At 47.0% G+C, this 13,916-nt stretch overlaps 1 protein-coding gene across 2 annotated transcripts in view; it reads left to right on the top strand.

The window, feature by feature from the left end:
- The window catches only part of hcn2b (hyperpolarization activated cyclic nucleotide-gated potassium channel 2b), a 51,829-nt gene that overhangs the window by 14,997 nt on the left and 22,916 nt on the right, over window positions 1-13,916 (top strand). For both annotated transcript variants that reach the window (XM_069185954.1, XM_015365739.2), the window contains 2 exons: window positions 3,963-4,124; window positions 10,180-10,398. In XM_069185954.1, coding sequence (XP_069042055.1) covers window positions 3,963-4,124; window positions 10,180-10,398 — 381 coding nt within the window. The remainder of the gene's footprint in view (window positions 1-3,962; window positions 4,125-10,179; window positions 10,399-13,916) is intronic.

The following is a 13,916-nucleotide window of genomic DNA, read 5'->3' on the forward strand; positions in this document are numbered from 1 at the left end:
GTTAGGTTTCAGGAGGGATCATTTTTATACTGTCATAGACTGCCTCCTCCCATGGATATCCCACTTCTCCCACCAATGAGGGAAGGTCATGTCTCCAAGGTGTCACGCCCACACTCTCCCTCGCAAACGACGTTACATTCCCGGAACCTCTGCTTCCCAATCTCATCCCTGATTGAACCCAGCACATTCTCACATGCATCAGATTCCTCAAATTCTCACTCCCTAACCAATCATCCAATCAGACCCCTTTCCTTTCAGTATTTAAACCCCCTTCGCACACCTTCCCACGCTCACTATTGAGAAGCCTATCTTAGTATTCTCCAGTGTGTGTTTCCTAACCTTTTGACTGATCTCCCGTTATGAATCTTCTGCTTCCGCCTCTAGACCTCGCTTTCTGGATTTTGCCTTTGAATTGTTTTGAATATCTCTCGTTACCGGACCCTCTGCCTCCCTTATCGACCCAGCCTTTGGATTTTGTCTTTTGGATTGTCCCCTTGCTACTCTGTGTCCTGTGGGATTCCGGTCACGCATAAGGATCCTCCTATTCCACGTATTGGTTCCTTGACACAAGGAGGTGAACCAGGAAGAATATGCTTCCTTTACATACTACGGCATTTTCGTCTTCGCCTGGGAGCAGACAGGGGTGGGAGATGGTTTATTTGATGTGAGGTGGTGTTCTGAGACAGCCTCCCCCCCCCCCCAAACCTTGGGATATTGGGATATTGTCCCGACTCACTCTCGCCAAGCCTGCACAGCTATTCTGAATACGCATGCAGAGCAGCAGGGGGTCTACTGACAGGTGTCAGTCACGTATCCGCTGGGTGAGGAGGGGCTGTTGACATCGATCGCCCACTCCTGTGCCTGGCTGGGCCCTTGTCCCCAAGCTGCCTGTTCTTTGCTGACTTGTGCTCCAGTGGCTGACCTAATGCACAGCTGGGCTCCTCCTTTTTTAATTTCCGGTAGCTGTTTAACTCTCTGTTTCCATCAGTTTTCCTGCCTGCATCCGCACCAGAGCTCATGAATAAAATGGAGGCAGAGGGGACTTTTAGACAGTGGGAAGGGCTGTGATGTGAGCTCCGGAAGGGAAATATTTTAGCACTAATTACTGCCTAAGACTAAAGAACAATGGATTTCTCTGCTAATTACACAGGCATTAATGCTCGAGTACTGGGAATGGAATTTAATAGTGTTAATTGCCATCCTGACTTTGAAAGTTTGAAGTTTGAAATGTTTTACAGGCAAGGTTTTTTTTTTCATATCCACTGTTGCAAAATCCCAAATAACTGATTATCCTGCTGCGCCTCAGTTTCTGTTTCCGTGCTGCCCACTTGTAAACGCCAAAACTTACTTGTAGATGAGCGAATGGCGAAGGAGTGGGAGGATACAAAAAAGTGAACTGATTGCATTTTAAACGGTAGTCTGCTTCAGCCAGACTAATTTATTCTAAAACTCGGTGCTTCTAATGGACGTCAGAGGCGCCATTCTGGAGGGAGAACGAGGTACGTAGGATTGATCGGGAGCCCAGGAATTGAGGATACACTCAGAAGTTGGCTGTTCTGTGGAAAAGAGATTTTAATCCCGAACAGCGAGAAACAATTAACCAGAGTGCGCGTCTGTGTCGTCGCCAAGAAATTAAAATTTCAGCACCTAAGGTTTGATGACTCAATTGTGTAAAGTCTGCTATCTGGTAATAGGAGCTATTATTTTCTTGATTACAGAGCAGTTACTTTCGCAGAACATGACCCCTAATTATTTAATCAACCTCCCAGAGCCCAGCACAGCACCCGTGCGACACTCTGCAATTGAGGAGTTGGCCGCTCACTGTCCTAAAAAAAGAAAAATGCACTGTACTGCTGGCCACAGTTCACCAGTCATAGCTTCCAGGCTGCGAGAGCATCTCCACCCCGTGCGAGTGTGCATTTTTATCCAGATCTAAATTGTATGTACATCTACATCTATAGAATGCTTCTCTGTCACTGTGGAGACCAAGTTTGAGAAAATATTTTTTTTAAAAAGACAATGCAAAGACGTCACCACCAGGTCGATGCATTTTTAATCTAAACGCTGTTCATTTGTGGTCAAAGTTCTCCCGATGTGGAGTTTTATTTTTGGTACAGGAGGCGATGAGTAAATAAAATAGAATAAGTGTGAATGGGGAGTCCCCAGAAAATGTGTGTGCATAATAAGAACATAATAATCTACTTTCATATAACTCTGAGTCGTCTCTGTCCCAAGCCTGATCCTCCCTCTCAGCTTTGCTCTGCTTCCAGGGGAACAAAGAGCAGACATGCCGCTGTACCAGGCAATCTGTGGCTTCTGTTTTGGGAGTGGGAGAAACTTCTCTAACTATTCAGCCGCCTGTTTCGTTTTTGCGATTTCCATTCACAAAGTCCACTTCCATTTTTGTTCCCCCCAGCCAAACCAATCCTTGGATAATAGTATCATCTGAATGAATTATGAAGCTGATGGAGAATACTGTCACCATCTCTTTGCCTGGCCTGGTGATTTTGCTGTGGTCGGAAAAGCAGAGTTAGAGATCAGCTCCTGTACTGTTCCCCTTCCTAACCTCCCCCCCACCCCCCCGATCTGTTTTTCCATGTCTGTGCTCGCCATGATTGATCCCTGCTCAGGTTTTTGACATGAGCGAGCCCCTCCTGAGAGCTGGGCTCAGGACTGATGGATTGATTTCATCATGTTGAGGCCCATTAGTCCTGGCCGGCTTGTGCGATCTGACAAGAGCTTCCTCCGTCCTCTCCCCCTTTATCCTCTGACCCTTTGCTTGGCGACCCTTGCCAAATTGTACATCCTAGTAAAACACCTGGTGGACAGATGACTGCAGAGAAGCGACGGTGCATAAAGAGCTTACTGATCTCCCTTGTACTCCTTTCCCAGAGGAGCCGAAGCGGTCCCACACTAAAACCAAACTAAAGCAGAGAATACAGTATATGAGTGCATTTTCCAAGAGTCCCATGCTTTGATCCTCATAATTCAGAGATGACATTTGCCGTATACAGGTTGCCGTATTGTTCCAAGTTGCCCTGATGTCTTAAGTGATCCTGTCTGCAATCCTTTCTTTCCTGAAACCGCGTGCAAACTGGTTTCAGCAACAAAAAAAAGGCTGGGGCCTGAACTGTCTGGGATCGTGTGGTCCGGAGAGGGAGTTGAGGTCACCTGGGCGATTACAAAAGTGAGGAGGCCAGTCAGTCTGGCTGGCCAGTTAGGATGTTGGGAGCCCGGTTGATTCAAGTATCTCATCTCCTCACTGTGGCCTTCGAGGCAGAGTCATAAACCTCTGTCTGACTCCGTCTGATGTGAAATATCCAGGCTGCCTCTGACGGCTGAGCTTTTCTTTTGTGCAGAAGAATCTTTTGTGCAGAAGAATTCCAAAGTTTAAAAAGATTAGGATTTAAGTGTGTTGTAGATTTTTCCCCTGGAGGGACAGCAGTAAGAAGCTCTGAGACTCTCTGAAGAAGCCTAGGGTCTAGGAGTCTAGTCTCTTCTGCAGAGGCAGGAGAGGAGAATCGTCAGACTGCAAGAGCAGCTCTCTGTGGCAATGCAAGTGCTTCTCCTCTGGAACCAGTACAGCTCACACAGCAGCGATTGATAATGATGTAGATATTGTTTTTCTGCTGAAGTGTCTTAGCCCACTGACAGCAGAGTGCTTGTTAAAGGTTACTGTCATAAACATGCTCTGCTCTTTTGCTGTTTGCCTGGCTGCTTCCTGGCTCATAAACTCCTGCTCATTTATTTCAGACTGCCTCATACCTCATGCTGCCTCCTGCACTTGAGCTATAATGAGAAGTTACTTTAAAAAAAACAAACCAGCCTTCCACTTGTGGAGAGGCACACACCAATTCATCTGGATCTTGAATTGCTCCTTTAGCTTGATAGCTCATTGGCAGTGAAGGCACAATCACTTGTGCACTTTAAGGTCTAATAGCACTCTTCCCATTCCTCGACAGATCTTCCACATGACCTATGACCTCGCCAGTGCAGTGATGCGGATTTTCAATCTAATTGGGATGATGCTTCTCCTGTGCCACTGGGATGGTTGCCTACAGTTCCTGGTGCCCATGCTGCAAGATTTCCCTAGCGATTGCTGGGTGTCTTTAAATAAGATGGTGGTAAGTACATTATTTTTAGTATCGTCACGATTATGCATTCACGTCTGCTCTAGATGGATGTCTTTGTCGGCCAGCTGTCAAGTCAGCCCAGTGACTTCAGGAGGCTGTGCACCTGTGATCCTCTGTATCGCTCGATGCGTGCACAAACTCACAATTTAAGCGCACGTGCAAAGGCAGAGAGCCCAAAGCAAAGAATCACACCCCACAACACACCTCCAACACGAGGATCAACCCATCTATCATGCATTAATGCCAGCAAAGTGCCACGAGAACTTTGCGATCTCTTGAAAACTGCCCAGTCCATCACTGGGGTTACCCTCCCATCTATCCAGGACATTTATGACAGATGGTGCTTGAGGAAAGCTCTAAGCATCATCAAAGACCCCACACACCCCAGCTACAGACTTTATGATCTGCTACTATGTGTTGCTACCATTACTGTTGCTACTACCACTGCTGTTGCTACTACTACCACTGCTATTACTAATGCTGCTACTGCTATTACTATAACAGAAACACTTCTTCGCAAAACGGGTTGTGTGAGTCTGGATCACACTAACCCAGTTATTTTGTAGAAGCCGATTCTCTGGCTTCTTTCAAGACACGTCTGGAAGAGGCCCTCTGCACAGGTTTCTCTTGTGTCACTCAGGTTCCTATATACTGTATGTCTCACCTGTGCTTCATCATCATTCCACTGTGCTGCTCTGCACTGCATGCTTTGGTACCTGGGTAGTCTTTACAAAGGGACAGCTTGAGGTCCTTGTGTCATCGTCAGGCATCTGTGCGTTTAATTAAAACGCACTCTTCAGCACTTGCAATAAGAACACTTAAAGGTCAAGAAGAGAAAAAGCAATGAATAGTATAAAGCAGATAGATCTGGAGCTTAGACATCAGAGAGGGGGGTGTCTCTAATGGCATCTAGTAGGTGTTGATGAAAAGGTTTCTCAAGGACATGTTATGAGATCTAGAAGGTGAATGGCCTGTTAGCTCTTTATAGCTCTTGGGCTACTTTAATCAGATTCTGCCACCATCTCCCCATCTGTTGTTGATTTATGTTTTGGGAGAAAGGCGAGGTTGGTTCAGCCATGTGTAGATCCCTCCATCCACCACAGTGAGAAGCCCTGATGTTGAGCCCCCTCCTGGACCAGGAGAGACTGCTGTGTGTCAGTCTCGAAGATCACACTGCTGTCTCTCCTCCTGCTGCCTGTGTCCTGGCTGTGCTTTGGTCTTGCTCTTGTGCTCACAATTACTGTTTAAAGGGGAACTGTATCACAATTTTTTTTATATTTCGGGGTTAGAAAGAACTGGCATCGATGATTGCATTTCCAACCACGGTGAAAGTAACATGTACACAGTCACTTTTAAAACCTCCAATTTACATCACAAAATAGACTAAATTTCCAGGTGTGCGCAGCGCCATGATGCCATTATTGTCTGTGAATCAGAATGAGGCAACAAAGCATGACATGAATTATTATATTGTAAACCAGCAGGCTTGTGAATGCATCTCTTTTAATCCAATAGATATATTGCTCTCGACATTGAGACTGCTTTGCCGACAAATACATCTTATTTGTTTACTCTGCATGCAGACCACATTGGAACATTTCTGCGGTGAATATATCTGCTACTCAGCCTGTACTTATTTGCTTGTACATCACATTAGTCGTTACAGGGACTAGCGAGCAGGAAGGGCCACTTCATGATACAATTTGTGGGAACTCTCGCTCTTGCCCGTGGTGAGACCAAGGGTTTGCGACAATATGGCATAGCACTTGCACGAAGTTCCTGATTTTGTGCATAATTTGGAATTTGTCAAATTTTGCGATACTGTCACTTACATTATTTTGTCGCCGAGGTTTAATAACCAGTCTGAGAATCTGGGACTACGGTTTTCCATGAAAACTTAGTCCAAGGAGAAAAACAAAAGCCTGAACTCTGGGCGCCCTGCTGAGATAAGCCAGAATGGGGATGGAGCACCACAGAAGCTGTTCACAATTGCAGGACACTTTTTAAGTGTGATAATCTCCTCCTAATCGCAGACAGCTGCTTCTTCCTCCAGGTGATGATGGGCATCGCGTGCCAGCTGTTCTCTCGGCCCTCGCTGAGTCAGGAGTGACCACGGGCACCAGGGCACCCCCCCCACACACAAACACACACACACAACTCCCTGCTGTGACCTCCAGTCCAGTCTAGACGCGTTGAAGACACATGCCTCCCTGGCATCAGTCTAGACTGCTGTTGCTTTGCGCCTGCTCTTTCAGCCATCGGCGATACTGGGGGTAAAAGAAGAACTGCAGCACTATTTTTATATTTCGGGGTTCAGAAGAATCAGCATTGATGAGTGCATTTCAAACCACGGTGAAACTAAAATGTACACAGCAATGTGTAAAACGTCCATGCATCACAAAATAGGTGAAATTTCCATGTATGTGCAGTGCTATATTCTGCATTCAGAACAAGACTTCAGCTGAGGTGAAGCAGCTCTGTTACATTATAAACAAGCAGGCTTGTGCATCCGTCTCTTTTAATCCAATAGAAAAATTGCTCTTGACTTTGAAACGGTTTTGCTGACGAATGCTGCTTGTTAACTCTGCATGCAGATCATGCTGAAACCTTTCTGCGGTGCAGTGTCTGCTGCACAACCTGTACTTATCACACTCGTACATCGCAGTACCTTAATCACTACAGTGACTAGCGAGCAGGAAGGTCCGCTTCACATCACAATTCTCCCAAACGCCCACTCTTGCCTGTGATAGCTCCTAGCACTTTCACAAAGCACTTCAGTCGAAATTTGTTAAATTCATTTATTTTGCTTATTTTGCTACCGAGATTTAATAACAGGTTTAAGAAACCGCAGATCCCCTTTACGTTTCAGTGGCATCATGCAGTCCTGCAGGACTCTGTTACAGAACACTACTCTCTGAGATGGTAGCATTATACAGCCCCCCCTCCCCCCCATTCTCTATAGGCACCTCCCTGCTCCCCCTTGCTGCTAGGAATTGGAAAAAATGAGTGTTAATCTTTAATTACCAGTGCTTGTGCAGTCCTACATCATGCAAGGTCTAGATGAGAGCTGCTGTCAGCGCTCTGTAAATGGATTATATACAATAAGGCATTAAGGTTTTTATTTCCTTAACAGAGAGAAAGACAGAGCTAATACTCGTCTGCAGGATTTCAAAGGCTGGGGCTCCTGCTTCTGGAACAGCCCAGCAGGGGGTTGTCAGTAGCCAGAGGATGGGTTTTAATTGTTATCAAGAGCTCTACCTTATTCTGCCCACTGCAGTCTCTGGAGAGCCCACCCTGCTTTCGTGCTTTGACCTGGAAGGATGGGACATGTCCTCTGCAGCCCGAGACAGTTCTGCAGCTCATGCACACCTTGAAGAGCACGCTCCTTTTAAGGCGCCAGCTCCAGAGAGACCTTGAAAATGCGGGGGGCTTGGTGCCACAGATCCTGGGGTGCCTGTGGTCTGTTCGGGGGGTCTGGGGCACAATGTGGTTCCTGGGATTGTCAAGGTCGTTGGGTCTGACTCCCGTGAAATGCTTAGTTAAAGCCCCTCTGCGAGACGGTATAATCCGGAAGGGACTGGAGTAGGACATCGGGGAAGATGCAGCAGGATCAGGTTGGGTAGAAACATGGTGGGGGGTTTGGGTGATCTGGTGCGTGGGGGGAGCGCAGGCGAACGAGTCCAAAAGGAAGTCCAATAGGGGAAATCGGGGCGCAGTCCAAGGTCCAGGTGCTGGGTGATTCATCCAAGACGAACACGGAGAACTAAGAATACGGATAGTTAAAACCATGATGGGACAAGGCACTCCGAGCCCCGGACTCAGTAGGGCAGGACACCGTGGTGAAGCCTGATAAATGGGTTGATTGAACACCTGTTATAATGGTACCCCAGTTCTGCAGGCTCCTTGATGGCCAAGCGTTGCAGTTGTCTTATTGTTAAGATGGATGAATATCTTCCCTTTTTAAGCCTTTGCAAATAGAACAAAATGGGTCAAAAACACCATTGTGTTCCAGCAGATGAAATCCCCTAATTTAACATGAGCTCCCTCTGTTGCAGAACCTAAGGTTCATAATCATTTTTGCAGTGATCAAAGCCCCTCTTCAGGTTTTTAAATCACTCTACAACACCTGTTGACAAAGTCAAAGCCTGCCTATTCCCAGGTGCATTAAAATAAACGAGCTCCAGGTGTGATTTGACAGATCCGGTGCTGCTGAAAAATGCCGCAGCACAGATACAGCATTGTTCCTGCTGAGTTCAATGCCAACAGACTAGAGAGGATGTTTGAGTCTTTACCTTGAGATTAAGGATGTACATCGCTGCTACACACACAAAACAGTCAAGCAGCACAACAGGGCAGAGCCTGGATGACTATTGTAATTTCTGATAAGCCGGGACAACTGTGTATTACAGAGCCAGGAACAACTGTTGCTTTTATTATGGCGAGTTAAATCACTAATATTTGTGCAGCTTATCATGTTTTGTTTTGTTTTATTCTTATCATGTTTTGTTCAATCTATTTGTACACCTGTACTTTGAATGCCGTGCTCTGCAGTGATCAATGACAGATTTTTTTTAGACAAAATTAGAGAATAGATTATGACCAGGATATTCCAGTACTGGCTAACCTTTGTTTCCCAAAAAGCTCCAGAGATGAGGTGAAAGGAAAGGCAGAAAAAACGCCTTACTTTTGTATGTTGTTTCTTGTGGTGTGATTTGACTGACATGATCCTGGTTTCCTACACTGACAGGCAGAAGGGCAGCTCTGTTTTTATGTTTGTTTCCAATTTTTATTGCAGTGAAAGAGCCTACTGCCAGCCCCCACCCCCACCTGTTCCCCAGAAGCCCTGCCTTCTGTTTGGGATGACAGGAGGTCGAGAATCTCCACTAATAGATGCCTCAGGCACCGGCTTCTCAAAACTGGCAGGGCCAAGCCAGGACGCTGGCTCGGCTCAGAGCTGACACCTCCGCTGTTGTGCAGATCCTTCCCCAGCTCGTCTGTTCCTCACAAAACTTTTGTTTTGCAGTTGTTTTTAAGCCTTTCCCTCTTGACTGCTCTTCCACCTTCAGGGAGGGCTGTCATAGCTTTTTAGCATTTGCATATCAGCAGGCAAAAAACTGTATCACCCACCCAACCAATGCAACTAACCACCCCACCACCCACCCAACCAACCCAACTAACCACCCCACCACCCACCCAACCAACCAACACAACTAACCAGGATATTCCACCACCCACCCAACGCAACTAACCACCCCACCACCCAACCAATCAACCAACCAAACTGACCACCCCATCACCCACCCAACCAACCATCCAGCCTCCCAACCACTGCTCCACGCAACCAACCAACCAACCCAACTCACCACCCGACCAACCAGTCACCCCACCAACCAACCAAGCTAACTAACCATCCCACCACCCAACTAACCACCCCACCACCAAACCAACCAACCGAACTAACCACCCACCCACCCAACCACTGCTTCACGCAACCAACCAACCCAACTCACCACCCGACCAACCAGTCACCCCATCAACCAACCAACCACCCTACCACCCCACAATCCTACCAACCACCCCACCACCCAAACAACCACGCAACCACCCCACCAGCCCTCCACCCAACCAACCAACCCAACTAACCATCCCAACACCCAAGCAATCGCCCCACTATCCAACTAAACACCCGACCACCCCACCAACCAGCCAACCCAACTCACCCAAATAACGACCTCACCACCCCACCCCACCACAACCCGACCAGCCAGTTCATTTGCCAGATCAGTTTGATCTTATATTTTGTTTTTTCAAGGTGAGCACAAAAAAGCCTCAAATAGTATTGGTGAGAATTTTAGGGTCAGAGATTGTTAGTTACCAGACCGTGATCAGAACTCTGAGGAAGAGTCAGCCACATTCATGGGTGTTGCTGTGGCGGCCATTAGCCATTACCAAGCCTATGTGAATCCTGTCTCTCCTCAAGGCTAATGGAGGAAGAGTCTGGGTCTGCGTGGTTTAAGGCGCCCTGTTCCCTGTCCTCTCTCCCCAGAACAACACGTGGAGTGAGCTGTACTCCTTCGCCCTCTTCAAGGCCATGAGTCACATGCTGTGTATTGGATATGGGCGCCAGGCCCCAGAGAGCATGTCGGATATCTGGCTCACCATGCTGAGCATGATCGTGGGCGCCACCTGCTACGCCATGTTCATCGGCCACGCCACCGCGCTCATCCAGTCGCTCGACTCCTCGCGGCGCCAGTACCAGGAGAAGGTAGGTGGCAGTGCCAGGCCTCTCGTTCTTCATCGGTGTGGGTTTGGGAGTACTGTGTCAGGTGGGGTCCTCAGAGTCTTTGTTTCCTCGGCTGTTTGGCTCGGCTCTCCCTTATAAAAGGGGGAGTTGGTGTTTATCCCTGTGGAAAAAAGTAATAATAATAATTCCTCACACTTCTATAGTGCTGTTCTGGACCCTCCACTCAAAGCGCTGTACAGCTAATGGGGATCCCCTCCACACCCGCCAGTGTGCAGCCCCACCTGGATGATGCGCCAGTCTGCTCCCCACACACCAGCTCTCAGTGGGGAGGAGAGCAGAGTGATGAAGCCAGTTCAGAGTTGGGGGTTATTAGGAGGCCATGATTGGTAAAGGCCAGGGGGAAATTTGGCCAGGACACTGGGGTAACAACCCTACTCTTTTCGGAAAACACCCTGGGATTTTAATGACCACAGAGAGTCAGGACCTCAGAACCCACATAAACTGCAGGATGAGCGCCCCCTGCTGGCCCCTCAAACACCTCTTCCAGCAACAGCCTCAGCTTTCCCAGGAGTCTCCCATCCAGGTACTGACCAGGCTCACACCTGCTGGGCTCCAGTGGGGCTGCCAGTTGTGAGTTGATATGGCTGCTGGCGTAAGTAGAAAGTAGGAAAATGCTTCTACTACAGCCCTGTGACTAAAGAGATTTTGGGAGTAGCAATGACTGCTCCTTTAACAAAAGGATCATCTGGTGCCCCAGGCTGGATCCATATTATTTAGAATTTGTGCAAAACACATCCACGCTGTAGCCTACCTTGGGAAATTTAGTTTCCAATATCAAACATAAACTGGCTATACCCTCTATATTCTGGTCCTCATTGAGTGCACAGCCTTTCCTCAACTTTATTTTGGGTTTTGTGAGTTCTGTAGTTACCTAAAACCAACTTGTTTTTCCTTCATTTTTTCTGGGTCTCACTGTTTTCCTTGTAAAGTGTCTGGGAGAGCTTCTGAAGTGGAGCGTTTGCTGTTCTCCTCTCTCGTTAGTCGTGCAGTGAAGAAAATTGCTTTTTAATAATTCAGTTCGTCCTGCACAGGACGGGGCTGGATGGGATTCAGACCGGTTAGTTTGAACTGAGATGTGTTCGGGCTAACAGTTGTTGCCAGCTGCTGACCACTTGAACTCATCTGTAATTAACCCTTTCAAGACCTGCAGCCCTCCCATAACAGATATCCCAGAAGTCGATGCGAAAAATGTATTAAAAATGACCTGGATTGACTTTTCAATGATCAAGTTGTCTTGAGCTGTACTCTTATGTAAGGTGTACTGCAGTGTCACTCGTGCTGTACAGCCAGGCATGTCTGCTGTGAACTGGAACTACTTCAGAGTTCCTCTAATTACATGATATCTTTAATGCATCTTTGTTTTGTAAGAGAAAAGTGTTCATTAAAGTGAGCTTTAGTGAAATGTGCTGACAAATGTTTGGAATGGTGAATGAACCCAACTGGAAAGAGAAGTTAATGTATTCATCAGCTTCTAAGGGTTGGATCACAGGGAGGGGGATCACATGGCTCTTTCTCCAAGGCACCCAGTTGTAGCTGTGGCCAGAGCTTTGAAACACTGTTGCCTTCCAGTGCAGAGACAGTATAGCCAGAGTTATTTCTGCTAAATCATACTGTTAAATATTTGCTGCCATAGTGCCACAGCAATTTGTCTTCCCTGGTCTTCCCACATATCACTTTGATTTATTCCAGGGCTGTAGCTGTTTATTCAGTACGCTCCTTTGCTATTACTCTTCGAAAACATTGCAACACATTGAAGACTGTCAACACCCCCTCCACCCTTCACTAACTGCCTGCTTCTCCCCACGCAGACAGAAAGATGTCACTGCGCTTTTTGTGTAAAACTACACTAAAAGCCCAAGGCATAGTACAATTATTTCATATACAGTAAACGCAACATTGCAGCACTGCATATTAGTAGGATTAAAGTAAAATAAAAGTACTGGTAGGTTAAGTGACTCATGGGATATTTGGCCTTGTGCGTGTCTGTGTGTGTGTCCTGCGATGGACTGGTGTCCCATCCAGGCTGTGTCCTGCCCTGCACCTGTTGCTTGCCAGGATAGACTCCAGCTCGATCCGTATTGAATAAACCAGTTAGAAGATGGATGGCCAGCAGCCATGTCAACCTGCAACTTACAATTGGCAGCCCACTGGAGCCCAGCAGGTGTGAGCCTGGTCAGTACCTGGAGGGGAGACCTCCTGGGAAAAACTAAGGTTGCTGCTGGAAGAGGTGTTAGTGAGGCCAGCAGGGGGCGCTCACCCTGTGGTCCGTGTGGGTCCTAATGCCCCAGTATAGTGATGGGAACACTATACTGTAAAACGAGCGCCGTCTTTCGAATGAGACGTAAAACCGAGGTCCTGACTCTCTGTGGTCATTAAAAGTCCCAGGGTGTTTCCGCTGACAAGCGGACCCTGCTGATCCGGGATTAACGCTAGGATGAGAGAGAGTTAGAAGATGGATGGATGAAAATAGAACTCCTATGCCTACATCACGTAGGTCTTGTGGTGGGCAGGCTGGAATATTCTCTTTCCAAATGTGCTGGTGGGAGTCATAAAGATGGGTGTAATCGTATCTGCTTCCCAAACTCAACATCTGCCTCCGAGCATGGAGATTCTGTGCTGTGCATCCACAGACATCCACTGGCATGTATGGTGTTGAGCTGGCAGTGGACAGAGAGGGGCTGTTCCCTGTCTGACAGCTTGAGGGCTCTGCAGCTACTGCCTGAATCTTCTTGATTACCAGAGCCGGTTTCTTTCAAAATAGCCTTTGCTGTTTGTAAGTTTATTTCAGTCCTGCTCATTGCAAATCGCTTCCCGGCCACACTTGTTATCATCACACCTTTAAGGAGTCGATACCCGGGTCAGAACTAAAAGTGTTTCCATCTGTATTTGTCCCTTCCAATTCATCACTCCATTTGAACACATTTAAATGACTCTCCCCTCAGTTTTACAACAATCCTTCTGCTGTTTGAATGTGTAAGAAAGTTCCCTCAAATACTGCTATTCTGTTATGTAGTGGAGAGGAGAAATGGTTGCTGGTCTTCACTCTGCAACACACCATCTGCAAACCCCACCCTGACCATCAGATAGTGTAACAGTACTGGAGAAAAAAGCTGATTTGATTAGATCAGTTTGGAATAATGTGTTGAAAATCACTGCAAACTGGGTATGAGACAAGCTAAAGAGCTACGGTTTTGGTGTCTCTTTTCATTAGCCTGAGGTTTCACTCACAGTGATGTGGGTCTGTTAATCCCTCTTAGCGGATACTGCTAGTTTTGAAGTTGATTTTTAAAAGGGACAAACATCACTAAAAACCGCGATGCCCTGTTCTGACCTGGTCTGAGTGATAAAGGCCACTTAAACTTTTTGGTGCCGAAAAACATTGACACATTGCAATCAATTAAGATTAGGATTAATTCAGATTATTTCCTAAAGGGGATTGGATTAACTGGCTATACGGAGTAGGTTGATGAGCAGGTAAT

This window comes from Lepisosteus oculatus, chromosome 29, assembly GCF_040954835.1.
Source record: "Lepisosteus oculatus isolate fLepOcu1 chromosome 29, fLepOcu1.hap2, whole genome shotgun sequence".
NCBI lineage: Eukaryota > Metazoa > Chordata > Actinopteri > Semionotiformes > Lepisosteidae > Lepisosteus > Lepisosteus oculatus.